The sequence below is a fragment of the Artibeus jamaicensis genome, unplaced genomic scaffold (genome assembly GCF_021234435.1).
Source record: "Artibeus jamaicensis isolate MK-2021 breed Jamaican fruit bat unplaced genomic scaffold, CSHL_Jam_final contig_1132, whole genome shotgun sequence".
NCBI classification, from domain to species: Eukaryota; Metazoa; Chordata; class Mammalia; order Chiroptera; family Phyllostomidae; genus Artibeus; species Artibeus jamaicensis.
Window position 1 is genome coordinate 1910309 of NW_026521221.1, and position 19785 is coordinate 1930093.

The following is a 19785-nucleotide window of genomic DNA, read 5'->3' on the forward strand; positions in this document are numbered from 1 at the left end:
ATGCTGAACAGGACAGCATCCTCCCTGTGGTGACTGAGAGATGCCAGTTCACAGGTATGTGATGTCAGGTTTGATTATATTATTGTAATAGAAATAGTTTGTCAAAAAAGTGCCCTGGTTGGGTGGCTAAGTTTGTTGGAGTGTGGGGCAACCACTGGAGGCAACTGACTGATGCTTCTCTCTCACATAGATGTTTCTCTCCATCAACTCTCTAAAATCAATAAAGTATAACCTTGGGTGAGGCTTAAAAAGAAGTAACAGTTGTATGACATTGTTGGTAGGACACAAATCTTGAGTGTATTTTCAGAAGTGGAGATATGGCTTGAGTTGATACCACGTTCTGTTACCAAAGGCAGGGATTTGCCCTTAGAAATATCTTTATCTATGAAGTTGAAAGTTATAAAACATTTATAAATGAATTAGGCTATATTTACTTGTTCTTTAAAATGATAACACATTTTACCTAAAGGCAAAAGAAGATGACCCCTATTGTGGCTTTCTCCACCATTCAGGGATACCCTTGACATTGTGGTGATGAAAAGGGGGAGGGCAGGGAAGATGAGAAGACAAAAGACTCCTGTTTGTTAACCCCTTGCAATGAAGTCCTCACTGTTACTCTCAAGTGTTTATTGTTTTTTTTATTATATTTTATTGATTATGCTATTACAGTTTGCCCCTTTGCCCCTCCTCTACCCAACATACCCCACTACTTCAGGCAAACTCCCAATCATTGTTCATGGGTCACACATAGAAATGCTTTGGTTACTCCATTTCTTTTTTTTTTTAAGATTTCATTTATTTATCTTTAGAGGGGAAGGGAAGGAGAGAGGGAGAGAAATATCAATGTAAGGTTGCTTCTCATGAGTCCCCTGCTGGTAACTGGCCTGCAACCCAGGCATGTGCCCTGACTGGGAATTGAACTGCAATCCTCTGGTTCACAGGCCCACAGTCAAGCCACTGGGCTACACCAGCCAGGGCAGTTACTCCATTTCTTATACTGTACTTGACAGCCCCATGGCTATACTGTAACTCCCTATTGGTACTTCTTAATCCCCTTATCTCCTAGCCCATTCTCCCTCACCCCTATCCCATCTGACAACCATCAAAATGCTCTCTGTATCCATGATTCTGTCTGTTTTACTTGTTTGCTTTTTAAATACTATTGTTGATATGTCTGTTTATTGCCATTTTATTATTCATAGTTTTGATCTTCTTTTTCTTAAATAAGCCTCTTTAACATTTCATATAATAATGGTTTGGTGATGAAGCACTCTTTCAGTTTTTCTTGTCTGCGAAGGTCTTTATCTGCTCCCCAATTCTAAATGATAGCTTCACTGGTACAGCAATATTGGCTGTAGGTCCCTGCTTTTTATGACTTTGAGTATTTCTTGCCAATCCCTTCTAGCCTGCAAAATTTCTTTTGAGAAAGCAGCTGACAGTATTATGGATAGAGGGCATATCAGATATTAAACTGATAAGAACAGATGCTACACTCGATCTTAGCCAAAAGGCTGAGAAGCAATCTGACAGTATTGTGGAAACTCCCCTGTAGGTAACTATCTGTTTTTCTGTTGCTGCTTCTAAGATTCTCTCTTTATCTTTAACCTTTGGCATCTTGTTTAGACTCTCTGTGCTTCCTGAACTTGAATGTTTATTTCCTTCCCAACATTAAAGAAGTTTTCTTTCATTATTTTTTCTAACAGATTTCCTATTTCTTGCTCTTTCTTTTCTCCTTCTGGCCACCCCTATGATGTGAATATCGAACTTCTTGGAGTTGTCCCAGAGACTGCTTATACAATCTTCCTTTTGGGGGATTTTTTTCTTCTTGTTGTTCTGATTGGTTGTTCTTGCTTCCTTATGTTCCATATCTTTGCTTTGATTTTTGGCTTCATCTGCTCTACTGTTGTTTCTCTGTAAATTGTTCTTTGTTTCAATTAGTGCATCCTTTGTTTCTGACTGGATCTTTTTTACACTGTTGAAGTCCTCACTACATTCCTTAAGCATCCTTATAAATAGTGTTTTGAACTCTATCTGATAGATTGCTTATCTCCATTTCATTTAGCCCTTTTTCTGGAGTTTTGATCTGGAGTTTTTTCATTTGGGCCCTGTTTCATTGTCACCTCATTTTGGCAGCCTCCCTGTGTTTGTTTCTATGTCTCAGGTAGAGCTACATACTACTTTGACTCACGTCTTAGTAGTGTGGCCTAATGCAGTAGGTGTCCTGTAGAGTCCAGGGCACAGCCTCCTCTATCCCCCAAGCTAGTGACTTGAAGTGTGCCTTTCATGTGGCCTGAATACACCCTATTCTTGTAGTTGAGATTTTGTTGCTGTTGGCAGATCAATGGAAGGCCAGTGAGCTGCAAAGATTAGCTGTGACCACTGACCACAAACCTCTGCCCCCTGTGGAGGATCAGCTGTGCAGAGTCGGGGGGAGGTGGTGCTCTGACGTGTTCTGTAGCTGTTCACTGGTTGTGCTGGCTTTGGGGTTTCCTAGGTGGTGTAGGCCAAAATCAGTCTCACCTATGTTTTGCCTGGGGCCACTCTTCCTGAGCTATAAAGCAATCTGAGATGGCTGCTACTTCTGTTGGGCTTGGAGAGTCCCAGGCAAAGCCAAGCTATGAATCTAGGCTGGCTGCTGCTAGAGCTGGGTCTGGGGCTCACTGAAGTCAGCTGTTGCTTGTTGGATAGGATTTAGGAAGTTGTGAAGCATGAGCCAAGACCAGCCATTCATATGGAAAAGTAGCTTGGGTGGGCCTGTAAGTTGAGTGGGGCAGAATCTCCGGGGATCTCCAAGGTGGGTCAAACAGTGTTAGCCAGGCTGATGGAGTCTCAGATATGGCACCAGCTTGCCAGCTCTGTTGGGGGAGGGTTTAGAAAAGGGACAATGTCCTCTGCTTACCTTGATGTCAGTCATTTCAGTTTCTCCCTGTATGACACTGGTGCCTTTCAAGTTCCTACCCCAGTGCTGAAGCTCAGAAGGAGTGAGTCTGAGTAAGTCCTTGTGTGAGCTCTTTAAGTAGAACAGCTAGGAGTTCCAGAAGTTTTTTCCACTGATTCAATCCCCACTCATTTTTATAGGCAGAAGTTGTGGGGACTTATCTTCCTGGCCTGGAATCCTGGCCTCAGGGGCCTGGTGTGTAGCTAGGACTCCTTGCTCACAAGATAGCCCTCCCGAATTTTTTTTCCACCACACATGGGTGAGGGACTGACCTATTCCATGTCTATGCCCTTCTTATCAGTCTGGGTGGATGTGGATTCTTTAATTCTGTAGTTGTCAGACTTTCGTTCAACTTGATTTCTGACAGTTCTGATAGATGGTTGTTCCATATTTTGGTTGTAATTTTGATGTTGTTGTGCAAAGAAGCAAGCCATGTCTGCTTATGCCAACATCTTGACCAGAAGTTCCATCTTCAAATATTTAGATACTTCAATTTTTTAAATAAAAATTGATAAAGAGAATGATTTGGGATCTTCATGCTGACACTCTCTAGCTCCATGCCAGACTCTCTGTGCTAGAAAAAAATGTAGTTTAATAAAAGTCTAGCAGTAGAGACAGAAAAAAAGATAAAAAAACTAATAATTTGAATTATGATCAATATGAAATTGCAGAAGAGGCAAAAGTAATGTATAGTGACAGAGAGAGTTGTCTATGGTTGAGGTGGAGAGGATTGAATTGGAGGAGCTGGAAGAAATTTGATGGGTTATGAAATGTGCTATATTTTCATTTGGGGTTTTGTTTACTGTGTATATACATTTGTTAAAACTCATTTAATTGCATGCTTTAAATGAGAAAATTTTATTGTATGTAAATTACACATATATAATGTTACATGAAAACAAAACATAATATATGTAATATGAAGAAAATGAACCAAGAGTGCAGGTGAGGCAGGAATCCAACTTAGATGAGGTGTGTCAAGGAAGCTCAGTGCAAATGAGGTTCTCTAATATGAGGAAGAAAGAGGCCATTCAGAAGGAATCACATGAACAAGAGCCCTGATCATTTTCTGTATTTTTCTTACAATAGAGGACTTTATTAAGACAAAAGTCATAATTTTACTTTCCTCTGGAGAGAAGGTATGTGTAAGCAGGTAATTCCACCAAAGCCCTTCTAAGAAACAGTTGAAAATACACTCTACATGAGTATGGTATGTGAATTATATCTTGAAGCTTTAAAGAAATAAGGATATATACATATTTTTAATCCTCACCCAAGGATACTTTTTGTTACTGATTTTAGAGAGAGAGGAAGGGAGTCAGAGAGCAAGAGAGAGAGAAACATCAATTGGTTGCCTCCCAAACCAGGGATCAAAACCACAACCTAGGTAGGTGAGAGTCCAAAGTGAGTTTGTGCGGTGGTAACAAACACAGTCACAGCGGTTGACATAACAAGTTTATTTCTTATTCATGCCTCATGTCTGCAGGGGTCCTGCTGATTCTAATCCGGTGGGGACCCAGTTGATAGGATCTCCCATTTGACATATTGAGGCAGATTTTTTATTCCTCAGATTATGTTTTATTCTCTTAGAGTGTGGATATATATTTTAGTATTTGTATCCTCCCTATTAAGATTTATATTTAACGTAAACACTTACCAAGTTCTTCCTCCTAAATCTCTCACCCCTACCAACTGACAGTTTTCTTTGTAAAAACTGGAATCCTCCTATTATATTTCAGTGACAGAGCTCCCTTTTATGTATTAAAAGTCAAACCAGTTATTATAACACAATGGAATTGACACTGTGGGCTAATGGGTATAAAAGAGAATGTGGCTGCCCTTTACTGTAAGGTTTAAACAGTTTTAAAATAAGTTCCTTCAACTGGAGAGGAACCTCAAAATGGCGTGAAAAGTACTTCCTACACTAAGAATTCTGGAAGCCAATTTAGACTTTTTTAGAAGACCCTGTAATGTAAGGGCATAGTGATTATTAATTAACCTCTTTAAGCCCTCTATCATGAAGTCATACATTTTCTTAGTGCATGCATTTATTGAAGTCAGTCTCTCCTTTGGCAGATGAAGGAGAACCTAGCTCTATGTTCTTGGCCTTTGAGTATGTACTCTAAATTCTCTAGGTGCTTTTGGACTAGTCTTTCAATGAGAACCTGTGCTCACTAGAACATTCTGGATTCTGGACCCAAATGCCAGAATTTACCTTCCTTAAATGTCATTCAATGGACCACTTCTCTTCTCTAGAAATGTCATCAGCAAAAAACGCATTTTCTCTCATATCAAATCTAAATTTCCAGACTTGTCTTTCAGTTCTTCCACAGCACACACACACACAGAGCTCCCCTTCCCAGGCAGGGCCCAGAACTGTGGGGACTCAGAGAGCTGTACTTGAACTGAAGCTCTTTATCCTCCTAGTCACCAAGTCTTGCATCTATTGCACACAGAGCTGGTGAGTGAACTGCACATGTGTGCATATTATATGCTATTTATAAATATAAGAATATTAATAATAATGATTATAGAATGTTAAGTAAGGTCTTATTATGTATCAAGTCCTAAGCATATAATCAACTTTATCCCATTTGGTCCTCACAGCAATTCTGAAGGACAGTTCTTTATCATGTGTGTTTTATAGGCAAGAACACAGCACATCTGCATTTCCAAAACCTGTGCTCTAGCTTTACCCAGTTGACCTGATTGCTGCATCCCACTCCATACCCCCTACTCTAGTCAGGTCTCCCCCTACATTTCTGTCCCTAAAACCACTGTCTGCTCATTCAGTCTGCCTCCCTTTCTCTCAGCAAACCCTGACACTATTCGAGACCCAGAGCAAACCCCATCTTTGGGTGATGCCTTCTTTCCAATGCAAGACTGGAGACATCTTTGAATCACCTTGAAATCTGAATTTTCTTTAAAACACACAGTCCATGCAAGCCAGCAGCCCCCTTCTTGCCTGCCCCATCCCACTAGCACATCGTGTCATTGCTGCTTATGGAGCTCAACTCAACTTTGTCCACACTTCTCTCCATCTCCACGCTTCCTTCAGGTCCAGCCAGAGTGTCTCTGCGCCATTGTAAGAGCCTCTTACTTGCCTCCACTCTTGCCTTTCTAATCCAGTCCCCCCTGTAGCACCTAGAATGAGCTTTTAAAATATATGTTTTATATTTCCATGCTTCAAACCCTTTAGCATCATTCTGCCACAGAATAGAATTCAAACTTCTTATCACGGTCTAAAGGCCCCATGGGATGGGTGTTCTGACCATATCTCTAGGGTCACTTCCTTTTTCAGCCTCCCATCGCTGTCTATTTGCTTGGCTCTTCCCACTTCTTTGAACATCATAGACTCTCCCACCAGCGACTCTTTGCAGGTATATTTCCACTGCCTGCTTTTTCCATTCTTCAGGTCTCAGATTTAATGTTAGTCTGCTCTTGAGGACTACAAGTAAAGGACAGGTAGGGATCATTACAATAAGAGAGATAGGGAGAATGTCCTGACTAGCCAACATTGGGTGGAAGACACTGAAAGAAGTCCAAAAGGTAGATCATGGAGTTGAAGGTGTCTTGGGAGAATTTTACTATTTTGCCTAAGGCAGGTTTGCTATTAAATTTCCTTCATGATGTCTGCTCTATCATATCCTACCCTACATGCCTACCCTGTCACTTCCCAGTAGTATTTCTAAAGTTATACAAGTCATCTTTCTGTGTTAAACCCTAAATGTGCTCACCCAACTCCTTGCTTACACTTGAGTCCAGAGTCCATTTTTCACCTATAATTAAGGCCACATTTTATTTATTTACTTGTATATTTATTTAGGTCATATTTTCAAAAAGATTTTATTTATTTTTAGAGAAAGGGGAAGGGAGGGAGAAAGAGAGGAAGAGAAACATCCATGTGTGGTTGTCTCTCATACACCCTCAACTGGGGACCCAGCCCACAACCCACGCATGTGCCCTGACTGGGAATTGAACCAGCAACCCTTTGATTTGAAGGCCGGCACTCAATCCACTGGGCCACACCAGCCAGGGATAAGGACACATTTTAATTCAGCTTCACTACAGCCTTCCCTTGGCTTTGTTTTCTTCCCATCTCCCAACTCTGATTCCCATGGTATAGCAATGAGCAAACAACACTGTGGAGGAATACTCCTGCTTAACTCTCACTTGACTTAGCTCTCCTTCCCAGACAGGGAAGAGGGACCAGAACCCTCGGGACTCAGAGAGCTGTAATTGCACCGAAGACTTTTTCCATCTAGTCAACTTTTCTTGCACCTATTGCACAGAGCTGATGAGTGAACTGCAAGAAACATCTTCTAGCATCAGGCTCACCAGTGACCAACAGTATACTTTTGCAATCTCCCCAAGAGCTTTTCTCCTGTGTATTTTAAATGTGATTTTTGGTTGCCATAGAAACAGCCTAGCTCTGTGAAGGAGAGATTCCTTGTAAAATGAGCCTGGAGGACCTTAAGATGAATATAGACAACCTTTGCTGTTTTAGGCCTAAAAGACTAAAAATTTCTTTTCTAACTATCAGTTACTAGAAAATATTTATAGTATTTTTATCATGTTAATCTTAAAGCAAATCTGACTTATTATTTCCTTATAAACACCTGGTTAAATTGGTCATATAGACAGCATTGGGTTCCTGGGTCCCTGGGTCACACTCCCTGGAGTCTGGAAAAAACATTTAGTATATTTTATTGATTATTCTATTGCAGTTATCCCAATTTTTCTTTTTTTGCCCCCCTCCTCTCAGTATCCTCCTTCCCTCCAGGAATCCCCCACCCTTATTCACGTCCATGGGTTGTGCATACAAGTTCTTTGGCTTCTCCGTTTCCTATACTATTCTAAACCTCCCCTGTCTATTTTGTACCTACTATTCACGCTGCTTATTCCCTGTACCTTTTCCCCTATTCTACCATCTCCCCCTCCCAGCTGATAATCCTCCAAATGATCTCCATATCTATGATTCTGTTCCTGTTCTACTTGTTTGCTTAGCTTTTTTTTTAGATTCAATTGTTGATAATTGTGAATTTGTTGCCACTTTAATATTCATAGTTTTGATCTTCTTTTTCTTAAATAAGTACCTTTAACATTTCATGTATTAATAGCTTGGTGATGATGAACTCTTAGCTTTTCGTTGTCTGGGAAGCACTTTATCTGCCCTTCCATTTTAAGCAATAGCTTTGCTGGGTAGAGTAATCTTGGCTGTAAGTCCTCACTTTTTTATCACTTTGAATATCTCTTGCCAGTCCCTTCTTGCCTGTAAAGTTTCTTTTGAGAAATCAGCGGACAGTCTTATGGAAACTCCTTTGTAGGTAATTCTCTACTTTTCTCTCACTGCTTTTAAGATTCTCTCTTTAAGCCCTGGCTGGCATAGCTCAGTGGATTGAGTATGGGCCTGTGAAGCAAAAGGTTGCTGGTTCGCTTCCCAGTCAGGGCACATGCGTGGGTTGCAGACCAGGTCCCCAGTAGGGGACATATGAGAGGCAACCACACATTGATGTTTCTCTCCCACTCTTTCTTCTTCCCTTCCTCAATCTCTAAAAATAAATAAATAAAATATTTTTTAAAAGATTCTCTCTTTATCTTTAACCTTTGGCATTTTATGATGTGTCTTGGTGTGGTCCTCTTTGGGTCCAATTTGCTTGGAACTCTTTGTGCTTCCTGGACTTGTATGTCTATTTCCTTCATCAAATTAGGGAAGTTTTCTTTCATTATTTCTTCAAGTAAGTTTTCAATTTCTTGCTTTTCATCTCCTCCTTCTGGCATCTCTGTGATTTGGATGTTGGTATGTTTGGAGCTGTCCCAGAGGTACCATCTTAGTTTGTTTTTTTATTCTTTTTTCTTCTTGCTGTCCTGGTTGAATGCTTATTTCATCTTTGCATTCTAAATCATTGATTTCCGTGCTGACTTCATCCCCTCCACTGTTAGTTCCCTGTAGATTTTTCTTTATTTTACTTAGTGTAACATTCATTTCTTCCTGAGTCTTCTTCATTTTGTTGCTGTGCTCAGCGAGTTGTTTGAGCATATTGATCACCAGTGTTTTGAACTCTGCATTTGATAAGTTGGTTATCTCCATTTCATTTATTTTTTTCTCTGGGGTTTTGTTCTGTTCTTTCATTTGGGCCATATTTCTCTGTCTCCTCAACTTGGCAGCCTCCCTGTGTTTGTTTCTGCATATTACATAGAGCTGCTTTGACTCCCTGTCTTAGTAGCATAGCCCACCTGGACGAATGTGGCTTCTTTAAATCCTTGGTTGTCAGACTTCCATACAGCTCAATTTTCTGATGGTTTGGATTTTTACTTGTTTTGAAGTCTAGTTGCAGTTCTTCCTGTGATTGCATGAAGAGGCAAAACGTGTTTACCTACACCTCCATCTTGACTGGAAGTCATGAAAAAAAATTGATCAATCACACATATCACCATCCAAAGATTCTTATTCTTATCTCCCAGTTTTGTATGAGTCAAGTCATTATTCTTTTTTAGTCCTTCTCAGGGCCTGCTAAAACAAATGAAACTCCTGGACTAGAATTTGAAGCCCTTCAATTATTGGTCCCCTTACAAACTACCATAATTTTCTCTAGCTCTTGATCATTGGGTGTTTATGCCATTTTGTTTCCTTCCTTTGGAGAGTTACCCCTCTCCCACTCAATAATATTGACTCGTCTCTGTGGTAGGTATAATATGCCTCAGTCTTCAGGACTGGACAGACTGAGACTTCCCTGGAATTTTTCTCAGAAGTATATGGGAAAACACTTTTTTTGTACTGAGTCTGGGAAGCTGATGGACCATGAATCTTGAGGCATGATGTCCAATATGTGAAAAAATCCTCTAGTAGTCTATTTGGGCTACCATAACATCACAACACAGACTGGGTGACTTCAACAACATAAATTTATCTTCTTGCAGTTCTGGAGCATAGAAGTCAAAGATCAAGGTGCCACCAGGGTTGGTTTCTGCTTGGCTTGTAGATGGCTACCCTCGAGCTTTGTCTTCACCCGCCCTTTCCTTTCTTCTGTACATACACAATCCTAGTGGCTCTTCCTCTTCTTATGGGGACACCAGTCTTATTGTATTAGGGCCCCAACTTATGACCTCATTTAGCCTTAATGACCTCCTTCGGTGCCCTGTCTCCAAACTTATTACCATTGGGTGGTTAGGGTGTCAGCACATGAATTTTGGGGGGATATAATTTAGCTTATAACAGACCTCACAGAAGAAAGAGACAGAAAGGTGGAGCCCCAGTGGCATTGTTGTTAGGCCGTGGGTATAGGAAATCAACCCCACCCCTCTAAGTATCCCATTTTTTTTGCAAATGACAAAAGGTATATTAGAAATCTATAAAAACACACTTTTACTATAAATTGAGAAGAAATAACATAATCTTTATGTTTGTTTACATTGCATCTTAACCAAAGGTATATTCACTGTAGGCATCTCCATTATTTTACACATGTGAAGGTGGCCTTAAGAAAAACTGTTGCTTCAGTAACTTCCTTAAGCACAATCAGAAGATTCAGCTGTTTTGATATTTTATACCCCATGATTAAGTGGAAACGAGAAAACTTTGGAATTCAACAAGAATCTGTGTGCTTACCACTTCTGAGCACTGGTTATAAAAGCTTCCACTTTTAAGTAGAAATAATATCCATTCCCTTTCTGTTTATACATAGAAAGAACCACAGGTGATACCCAAGCCAATTGTCTAAACTTGAAGTATTAGTACTATATTTAGAGGTTAAAATTGATAATACTTATGGTACTCAACATGAGAGATAAAAACAAAGAGAAACAAAGACTAGCTAAATCATATCTCCCCATACTTTCCCTAATTCCATGTCGTGATTGAAACCTAGCTTTTAAGCCAAGGTGTCTGTGCTGAAGGATACAATTGAGGGGGGAAAGGTAAAATCTACAAAAAAGTTGATATCTTATCCATAGAAAATACAACCAAATTTATTTATTATTTAACCCTTCACGAAGAGAAAAATGTCCATTCATCTATGCAAAGTATGGAACTCTAAATTCTGAGCTTCTTAAGCACAGAAAACATCCCCTGATCCATCTCTATGTCTCTTGTACCCACTATATTGCTTGGTCCAGAGTCAGGAATCAAGAGTTACTTTTTAATGAATAAGAGAGAGACATAATTATAACCTTGAATGATAACGACAGTGGCAACTTACTAAAGATGTAAGCTGATGAACCTAAAATACTCCAAATTTTCAACCCAGACTCCCCAAAGGGTGTGAGATAGAATGGAGTTAACTCTTGATAGGCCATGACTAGAGTTTTATGTCTATATGTTTATAAGTTTGGTTTTAAACTTTAGTCATAAATTTGGTTTTAGAAGCACCATTAGATTACATGTAAGAAAATCTGATTTCTTCTTTGGGGAATTCCGCAAACAGGCTTTAACACTATACCAGTTGCTTAATTTCCTCATCAATAGATAAAATTTCAATTAAGAAACCATCCAAATAGTCTAACTACAGTTTGTTGAGGTCCAAAACAGATGTTGAAAAGGGACAATCCCGAACGAGACCAGGAACTAAAGTTAGGCTGACCAGGAGCAGGGAAATTTTTACTTCTTAAAAGGGCTAATCGCCAATTTCCCTAATAAGCCAATGGCAATCAGCTGTTTAGAGCTAGCCAATAGCTAACAGCCACATCTGCTTCTGTTCAAAGCTTGCTTGCATACCCCTATATAAGGACATAGCTGTAAGCGCGGGGGCACGGCTCTCATCTGCAGCTCTCCTGAGCACAGTGTCCTCCGACACTCAGAGAGCTTGCCCCTGTGCAGGTAAAACTTGGCCAATAAAGTAACATCTTGAAAACTCTGAAAGTCTCCGAACCTCTGTTTCTCGTGACGGCGGATGCAACACAGTTCATTAACAATTAATTTGAAAATGAAAAATTGTATAGGGTCTGCCATGAAGTTGAAATCTACCTCTCCAAATTGATTTCCTAAAAATCCATCAGTTCCCTCCAGCCTGTCCTGGGGGTCCCTTTTACGCTGGCTTCTGACCCGCTTCCTTCTGCCGAGATTTCCTCCCTGCTCTTCTCACCTACTTCTTAACCTTTCTTCAAGACCCAGACCCATGTCTCTCTCCTTGAAGCCACACATATTGGGGGTTTATGCAGAGCGTATGTGAGCCCCTCAAGGACAGAGCACAGCTTACTCTCTTGGCTGCTGCCCCCAGCTCTGCCCCCTCCATACTGCGGAGAGCCCAGCAAGGAGGAAAGGAATATTGTGGCTTTCCTTTCCTCCCGTGGGACTTCATAGCCTTAATGCTACTCAAGGCAAGATCCCAAGACGTAAAACAAGTGAAGAGACCGAAGACCTCTGTACCACAAGTTAGTCACTGATTGGGCAGAAGTTTCTGGCACCTGTTTTCTCATGTCTATTTTGAATCTGTAGTGTCCTGATTTGTTTAGGGGACATTTGGAATGGGTCACAGCCAGGCTTAACTGTCAGCTGGCTTCAGTGTCTCACTGCTAACACGCATAATCCTTAGGAAAACAACTACAGAGTCCAAGAATTTAATTAAACTCTCATTTAAGCTAATTTGTATAAAATAATCTTTGACCTTGTCACTACCAATATATTTGTGGTTTCTGCAAAGTTACAGAAACAGCTGTAATATATGCTAAAACAATAATTTTCAATATCACTCGTGGAAAGTAATCTTAGAAAATTGTTTTATCTTCCATTTCTTACGTATGTGAATGTAAACCTAATCTGCTCTTCAGATGCGACATAGGTTCATGATTCTGTCCTAAAGTGTAAAATAAAAATTTAGTATCATAAATCCCATTTAAATGTCACACTAATTTATCTGATGACCTTTGAGTAATGTTCTAGTGCACATGGTGTCAAGGCCACCAATCTAGGGGTTCACAGTCTGAAGTAAGCGAACACTGGCCACACCCCATTCCTATCCCAAAAGGAAGTAAGAGAGGCTTTTGTAGGTTGCAAGTCCTGTCTGGTTTATTTATAAAGCAATAAATATTAGAAGCACAAATAAATTGCACGTGTGTAAACAAACTGTACAATGATCGATGAGAGATGAGGGAAGGTGGGTCAGAAGACTCCAAGAAGCATAATGCTGTCATCCTGAATGAAGGTAGACTAAGAGAAAAGGCACCTCAGAAGCATTTGCGGTGGACGATGGATGGGCCTGCCTCATCGTACTCCTGCTTGCTGATCCACATCTGCTGGAAGGTGGACAGAGAGGCCAGGATGGAACCTCCGATCCACACAGAGTACTTGCGCTCAGGGGGAGCAATGATCTGCAGAAAGAAAACGAAAGCTTCCAGGCAACTCTGAAGGCAACAGATCAAGCAAGATGTCGGGGAGACTCAGAACAAATATTAGATATTAATTTACTGTCATTTAAGATACTTCATACCAAAAATTAATACGGCCGAGTCAAGTTGTATGCACTTTTCCTTCACTTCATTATTTCTATTATCTAGGGCTTTACAAAATAGAATTTCCCACTTCTCTGAACTCAAGTAAAATGTGGCAAAAAGCTAAATTTCCCACTTCTCTGAACTTGAGTGTGATGTGGCAACAAGCTAAAAGCCTCAAAATTGGGAACCTTTAAAACAGGGTTGTTTTTCTCTTCAAATATTTTTTTTGCCTACTTTATTGAAAGCATTTTTAAAGTCTCCTATCATGGGGAAAGTGCTAGGGAAAAAAATGCTAGAGAAGCTAAAAGGTAAAGTTTTTAGTAGACAGAAAACTAAGTGCGAGGGCAAAGGAGTTAGGGATGTGTTCTGCTTGGAATACCAAGACCCACTTTGGCTGCCCCAGGCACAGAGGTTCTTTACCTTAATCTTCATGGTGCTGGGGGCCAGGGCAGTGATTTCCTTTTGCATGCGATCAGCAATCCCAGGGTACATGGTGGTTCCTCCAGATAAGACATTGTTGGCATACAGGTCCTTGCGAATGTCAATGTCACACTTCATGATGCTATTATAAGTTGTTTCATGGATGCCAGCAGATTCCATACCTAGGAACACGTTTAAAAAAATCATGGTATACTCAGGCCAGAAGGCCAGGGTGCAGGGGTGAGAACAAAACTCTTCTGTGTTGGTAAACTGTCTCCATTTGTCTCTGAAACATATGTTCCTTCATAAGATACACTGGAGGCATCTGCGGAACAGGTGTCTCTAAAAGTGCTCACAGTCCACAACAGACTGCCAAGAAACAAACAATTGTGTTTAGCACCTGTCTGGAGTGAACACCTGCTGTATCCACCAGATGGATGAAGATGTTTTGAAAAAGGGTAAGATACACATTTAAGTTAAATTAGTGTAAGTTTTATTTATGGGCTAAAATAAGATCCTCAGAAGCTTTCTCTTGTAAATCATTCCTTAGGTAAGATGCTTGGTGACATATAAATGTTATTACTATGAGTGTGACTGATGTTGCATTTAACTGAACTGAAAAGGAAAGTCCAGCTGTTTGGTAATGGAGCTCATTGGAATCAATCAGCACCCTCAAGTAATCGTCTCTTTCCTGCAGGTATGGATTACTCGGTTACGACTCTGTCTCATCCTTTCTTTTGAGATAAAGTCAGTGTATCATCCTTTCAATGAGCCATCAGAACCTGAGACTGAGCTGTGTGGGACTCCAGGCTATGGCTTTTTTTTTAACTCACGGGCCCCTTAATCCTTTAGATTTTACTCTGGGTCTTCCCAAGATTTCCAGAAAAAAGTTGTACTTCTGTACCAGACCCTACCACTCACCGATGAAGGAGGGCTGGAAAAGCGTCTCAGGGCATCGGAAGCGCTCATTGCCAATAGTGATGACTTGGCCATCAGGCAGTTCATAGCTCTTCTCCAGGGAGGATGAGGAAGCAGCTGTGGCCATCTCGTTCTCAAAATCCAGAGCAACATAGCACAGCTTCTCTTTAATATCACGGACAATTTCACGTTCCGCTGCAGAAATAAAAGTTATCCCAGTCAGGCTCTGAAGAATGAAGTCAACTGTGAGAGGTAAATGGATCACTGGTGAAGGAAAAAGCAGACACATGCTGTAGCATGTGAGACGCACACACTCACCAGTGGTGACAAAGGAGTAGCCACGCTCAGTGAGGATCTTCATGAGGTAGTCGGTGAGATCCCGACCTGCTAGATCCAGACGCATGATGGCATGGGGCAGAGCGTAGCCCTCATAGATGGGGACATTGTGAGTTACACCATCCCCAGAGTCCAGAACGATGCCTGTCAGTGGACATAGACGAGAATGAGGTGAACGAGAATGAGGTGAATCCTTCACAATACCACTGCCCTTAGCCACGTCCGAGCCTACTTCCAATTGTGGCTAAGATAAACTAGTGCCAGGCATGGATCCAGATAAAATTAGACCCCTTACACATGAGGAATAAAAATGAACACAATAAATGCTAAATCTGAAGCCAGCCATAGCTCAGCCTTTTAAATATTGTAAGTAGATAAATTTCCCCAGGACACTTTCAAATGACCATCGCTTTTATCAGCATTAGCACTGGAGGTAAGCATCAGGGTGTGTTTTTCTTTCCTCCCATCTAACTCTCATGTGTTTCTCGCTCTCTGTTGACTCAGACCCCGGGGCAGTGTGGGTTCTCCTCAGTCACGTTTGCCCAGGGTCTGTAGTGGTATGGCTGCCACATTCCAGGCTGATACATCATTGGGAACTTCATCATGTGACACCACATAGCTTCAGCTCTTAGAAATACACATGCTCCGAAACTAACCTCTGGGAACTATGGTTCCCCTTCTCCCTTAGCACCCACACCTTCCCATGGAGCATGAGAGAAAGGATCATTGCAACTGGGGAGACTGATTCACAGCAAGGCCAATGACTTGGGAAGGTGATGAATCAGTGACCGTCCCCAGAGCCCAACTATACCTGTGGTACGGCCAGAAGCATACAGGGACAGCACTGCCTGGATGGCCACATACATGGCAGGGACATTGAAGGTCTCAAACATGATCTGGGTCATCTTCTCACGGTTGGCCTTGGGGTTCAGTGGGGCTTCGGTGAGCAGAGTGGGGTGCTCCTCAGGGGCCACGCGGAGCTCATTGTAGAAGGTATGGTGCCAGATCTTCTCCATATCATCCCAGTTGGTGATAATGCCGTGCTCAATGGGGTATTTCAGAGTTAGGATACCTCGCTTGCTCTGGGCCTCATCACCTACATAGGAATCCTTCTGACCCATACCCACCATGACGCCCTATACAAAGAAAAAGATGGGAAGATCAGACTTCCACCATGTCAAGAATATAACTGATGCTTTATAAATTTACATCTAATTGCCTAAGTCAATGAATACCTCATGAAGACCAGAAATAACAAACAATAGTGTTTTAGCCCAATTTAGAAATATCACTTCAAATCAATCTAGTACCTTTTTCTCACTCACCCCCACCCCTGCAAAAAAAAAAAAAAGGTATAATTTTACTGTTTAGAATGTAACTGGGGGAAAAGGAACCATGCTCATTCCCTGAAGTAGAGCCTCACCGAGTTTATAAAATACCGTAACATTCCTTCATTACATTATTAAGCTCATCACCCATGTCAACTAGAATCTAAATGACTGCATTGTGAAACAACCGAATTACTGACACATTGTATTCCTCCTAAGAAGAGATTCTGACATTCATCAAGCAAACATGAAAAGCTGGGCTGGCATGCCAGTGAAATCTGGCCTGGCCAGAGCGGTCCTGGGCTCATCGCTCACCGGCACTGAGGATCACAGCTGTCCTCTCTGGCAGCCTGTCTGACCAGGCATGTGGCAAAGCCAGAGAGGGTGGCATTTCTCTTAATAAACAAGGTGGTATGTCACTATCACCATGGCACTTACTGACTCTGTCACGTCTGGCTTCTAAAAATGCATCAGCCAGGAAGCAGATAGATTACAGCTTTGGGGAGCTCTGTGAGCTGGCTGTGAACAAGAGGGAGGAATGTGGCTTGGCTCCTGGTTGGTTGAAAGAAGTTATATTATTACTTTTTGAACAGGACTGAAAAGAGAGGCCAAGGAATAAAGCGAAGTGTACTAAAGAGAGAAGATGCTGGAGACTGAACATGCAGGTCAGGGGTGGAGAGAGAAGCTGCTGCCTTCCCACACCAGGGAGGTGGACCTTTGGAGAGTTGTGTCCCTGAAGTGAAGAGGAAAATGCAGGTTTCGCACCCTCCTTCAGTGGAGGGTGTGAGAATTGCTTGTCTTGGTTTGGATTTGAAGCTCAGTCTTTTCCTTATTGGACCTAAGAGTTCATGAAACAGGAGGCTCAGGTGAGACATTTCCTAGACTGCTGGACTGAAGAGGCGGCAGGAGGAGTGTGGGAAGGGGCTGGGGATGTTCCCCACGACAACGAGAGGGTGGGCAGTTTACCTGGTGACGCGGGCGGCCCACGATGGAAGGGAAGACTGCGCGCGGCGCGTCATCGCCTGCGAAGCCGGCCTTCACCAGCCCGGAGCCGTTGTCGCACACCAGGGCGGTGGTCTCCTCGTCGTCACACATCTTTGCGCAGCTTCAGCGGGGTCTGCAGGTTGAGGAAAGTGAGGTGGCCCACGCTCAGTGCCTACAGATGGCCTTCTCTGCGTCCCGGGAAGAGGGGACAGAGCAAGAGGGGGGTTGGAGGACCGGGGACACTTGCCACCTCCCTTCCCCTCGGGCAGAAAAAGAGAGGGTGGGAGGACACGGCGGGGATTGGGGGTAAGAGGGCGCAGAGAAGGGGAGAGGAACCACGCAGGCTTCCTGGCCAGGAGGCTCGCCCTCGTCCCAGGTGCAAGGACGGACAGTCACCTCTTACCAGGTCCTCCCCAGTCCTTTACATTTTCCCCTTTTCACAAACTGGGAGCCCACTTTGGCCCCGTCAACATCCCCATTCGTGCCCTCACCCCAGCCGGAGGAAAAAGCGCAGAAGAGCAGGGACCCCCCCACCACCGCGCGCCCTTCTCCAGGGACTTCCCAGGACAAAAGAAGTTAGAATAAAATCGAAAACTTTGCACTCTTAAAAATGAAATTGCCGGAGTTGCTGGGGCGTGGGGCCCTGGCTCTGAGAGCGCTAGGCGGCTGGTCCGGGTGGGGATGGGGGGTGGGAAGGGCGAGGCAGAGGCGCGGCACTGACTCACCGTCCGCGGGTCAGGCTCGGCTCGGCTCGGCTGGGGCGGCGGCAGGCGCTGGGTGTCCGGCGCCGAACGCGCCGCTTTATAGCGCGCTGATGGACGGAGTCAGTTGGGGCGGCCGGGGGCAGGGGTGGGGGGCCCGGTCGGCCACCTTGCCTTATTTGGTCGCTTTCGTACCACTGAGGAGCGCCGAGGCCATTCATGGAGCCAAGGCCAGGGGAGAGGATCAGCCAAGGGGGCCCCCGGACCTTGTAAGGAAGGGGAGGGGGCAACCTGGGGATGGCCAAATAGGGAGCTAGGGAGGGGCAGGCCGTGAAGGGTCGGGGGCAGGGGAAGACTAAGTGACGCCAGCCCACCCCTCCCCCCTCTTAGGTGGGGGGTGATCCCTGGGTGTGCTGTGGGCTGGTTCCTCCCAAGCCCCGCCAGCCTGAGAGACAGTAGGCCCCGTAGAAACCTGAAGGCTCGGCGCCCTGCCCTCTGCCGGGGGGTCCTGACAGCCACACCAGGGCGGCACAGGGGTGACAGCAGCTTCTCCTCTCCCGGGGCTCCGCGCTGCAGGACCAGATCCCTGGGAGGCCTCCTGGGCCCAAAGGGCACCACAGCAGAACATCTGAGTGGCCAGAAAAGGGGCACCTGGGACAGGTCACCCTTCTGGTCTGGTCTCTGCCAGCCTGGATGACTTTACTCCAGGAGCTGGGGCTGTGCTCCTCTGGAGCAGAAAGCTGAGATTAACCAAGGACACCCTGTGACCAAGGACACCCTATAACCAAGGACACCCTAGTCCCCAGCCCACGGCTGGCTCAGGGTCTGGCCAGGGAGAAGGCTAAGGAGAGCAGCTCTGAGCACCAGGCCCGGAGCTGCTGGAGAGGCGCTCAGGGTCACCCTGACTCAGATATCAGGTGGCTCTGCCCCATGCGGAGGGGGTTTTGCTCATGCTCAGACTCTGGTCGTTATCCAAAGAGGATCCCCTGCTGCCAAAGCCAATGGGGAAACAACTGCCAGAAGTAGCTTGTCTACTTGCTGGTGAATAGCTGACCATCTGTAACCTGGGGGCAAAGCCCTTCATTCCAAGAATGAGAGAGCAAATTCTTGCCAAAAAGATACCCATGACTTCAGCCACGTAAACATTCATCATAGGGACGAGCAGTGTTGTCATAACCAGCAACGAGTTAGAAAAGCAGAGCCTCAGGGCCCACCCTAGAGCTGCTTAAAGGAGAATCTGCTTTTTAGCCAGTTGCCCAGTTGATGTCAAAGTGTGTAAGTCGATGTATATATACAGTAAAGCATTGGAATAAGTGACTGGTGTCAGCTTCTTCATGGCAATAGACTTTTGAAGGTTCTTGGGACTTTAGAGAAGGGGACAGAAAAACAACGGGATGCAGGGAGAAGGACATGAGATCAGAGAGACATGAGAAGGACACAGATCACCAGTTTGCCCTGGGGTGCCCTGTATTCTCAGTTTTCGACTGGCACTTTGATTTTTAATGCTTGTGTTTTTCCTCCTGTTAACACCAGTTAAAAATAGAAAGCTGGGCACAGGCATCTATCTCTAGAGTGGTCTTGGATTGATATGCTGAGGAGCCCTGCTGATTAGATACTTGTCCAGACTGGGGAATGCTGGGCCCTCCCTGCTGAGCTCCCTAACCATGTTTGGGTTAGTCTGGAAGAGAATCCGTGGGGGCAGCTGGGTGATGGAGCCAGGTGAGGGGCCTGA

At 43.7% G+C, this 19785-nt stretch overlaps 1 protein-coding gene and 1 pseudogene across 1 annotated transcript; both read right to left on the reverse strand.

Moving 5' to 3' along the window:
* Positions 1–1376: 1376 nt before the first annotated feature.
* LOC119040285 (uncharacterized) lies at positions 1377–1523 on the reverse strand (annotated as a pseudogene).
* An 11391-nt stretch (positions 1524–12914) lies between these two features.
* On the reverse strand, positions 12915–18146 carry ACTC1 (actin alpha cardiac muscle 1). Its single transcript, XM_037133157.2, has 7 exons — positions 18078–18146; positions 17335–17485; positions 15852–16176; positions 15023–15184; positions 14708–14899; positions 13787–13968; positions 12915–13243 (listed from the first exon to the last, which is right to left on the reverse strand). Exons 2-7 carry the CDS (start codon positions 17461–17463, stop codon positions 13100–13102), a joined length of 1134 nt encoding a protein of 377 aa, XP_036989052.1. The 5' UTR covers positions 17464–17485; positions 18078–18146; the 3' UTR covers positions 12915–13099.
* Positions 18147–19785: the final 1639 nt, after the last annotated feature.

Bases quoted from the DNA above. Each gene is read 5' to 3' on its own strand.
- ACTC1 (XM_037133157.2), bottom strand. From the start codon at position 17,463: ATGTGTGACGACGAGGAGACCACCGCCCTGGTGTGCGACAACGGCTCC. The intron at 15,185-15,851 runs GTATAGTTGGGC...GTCCACTGACAG, and splicing joins TGCTTCTGGCCGTACCACAG to GCATCGTTCTGGACTCTGGG. The intron at 13,969-14,707 runs GTGAGTGGTAGG...ACGTGTTCCTAG, and splicing joins TTTCCAGCCCTCCTTCATCG to GTATGGAATCTGCTGGCATC.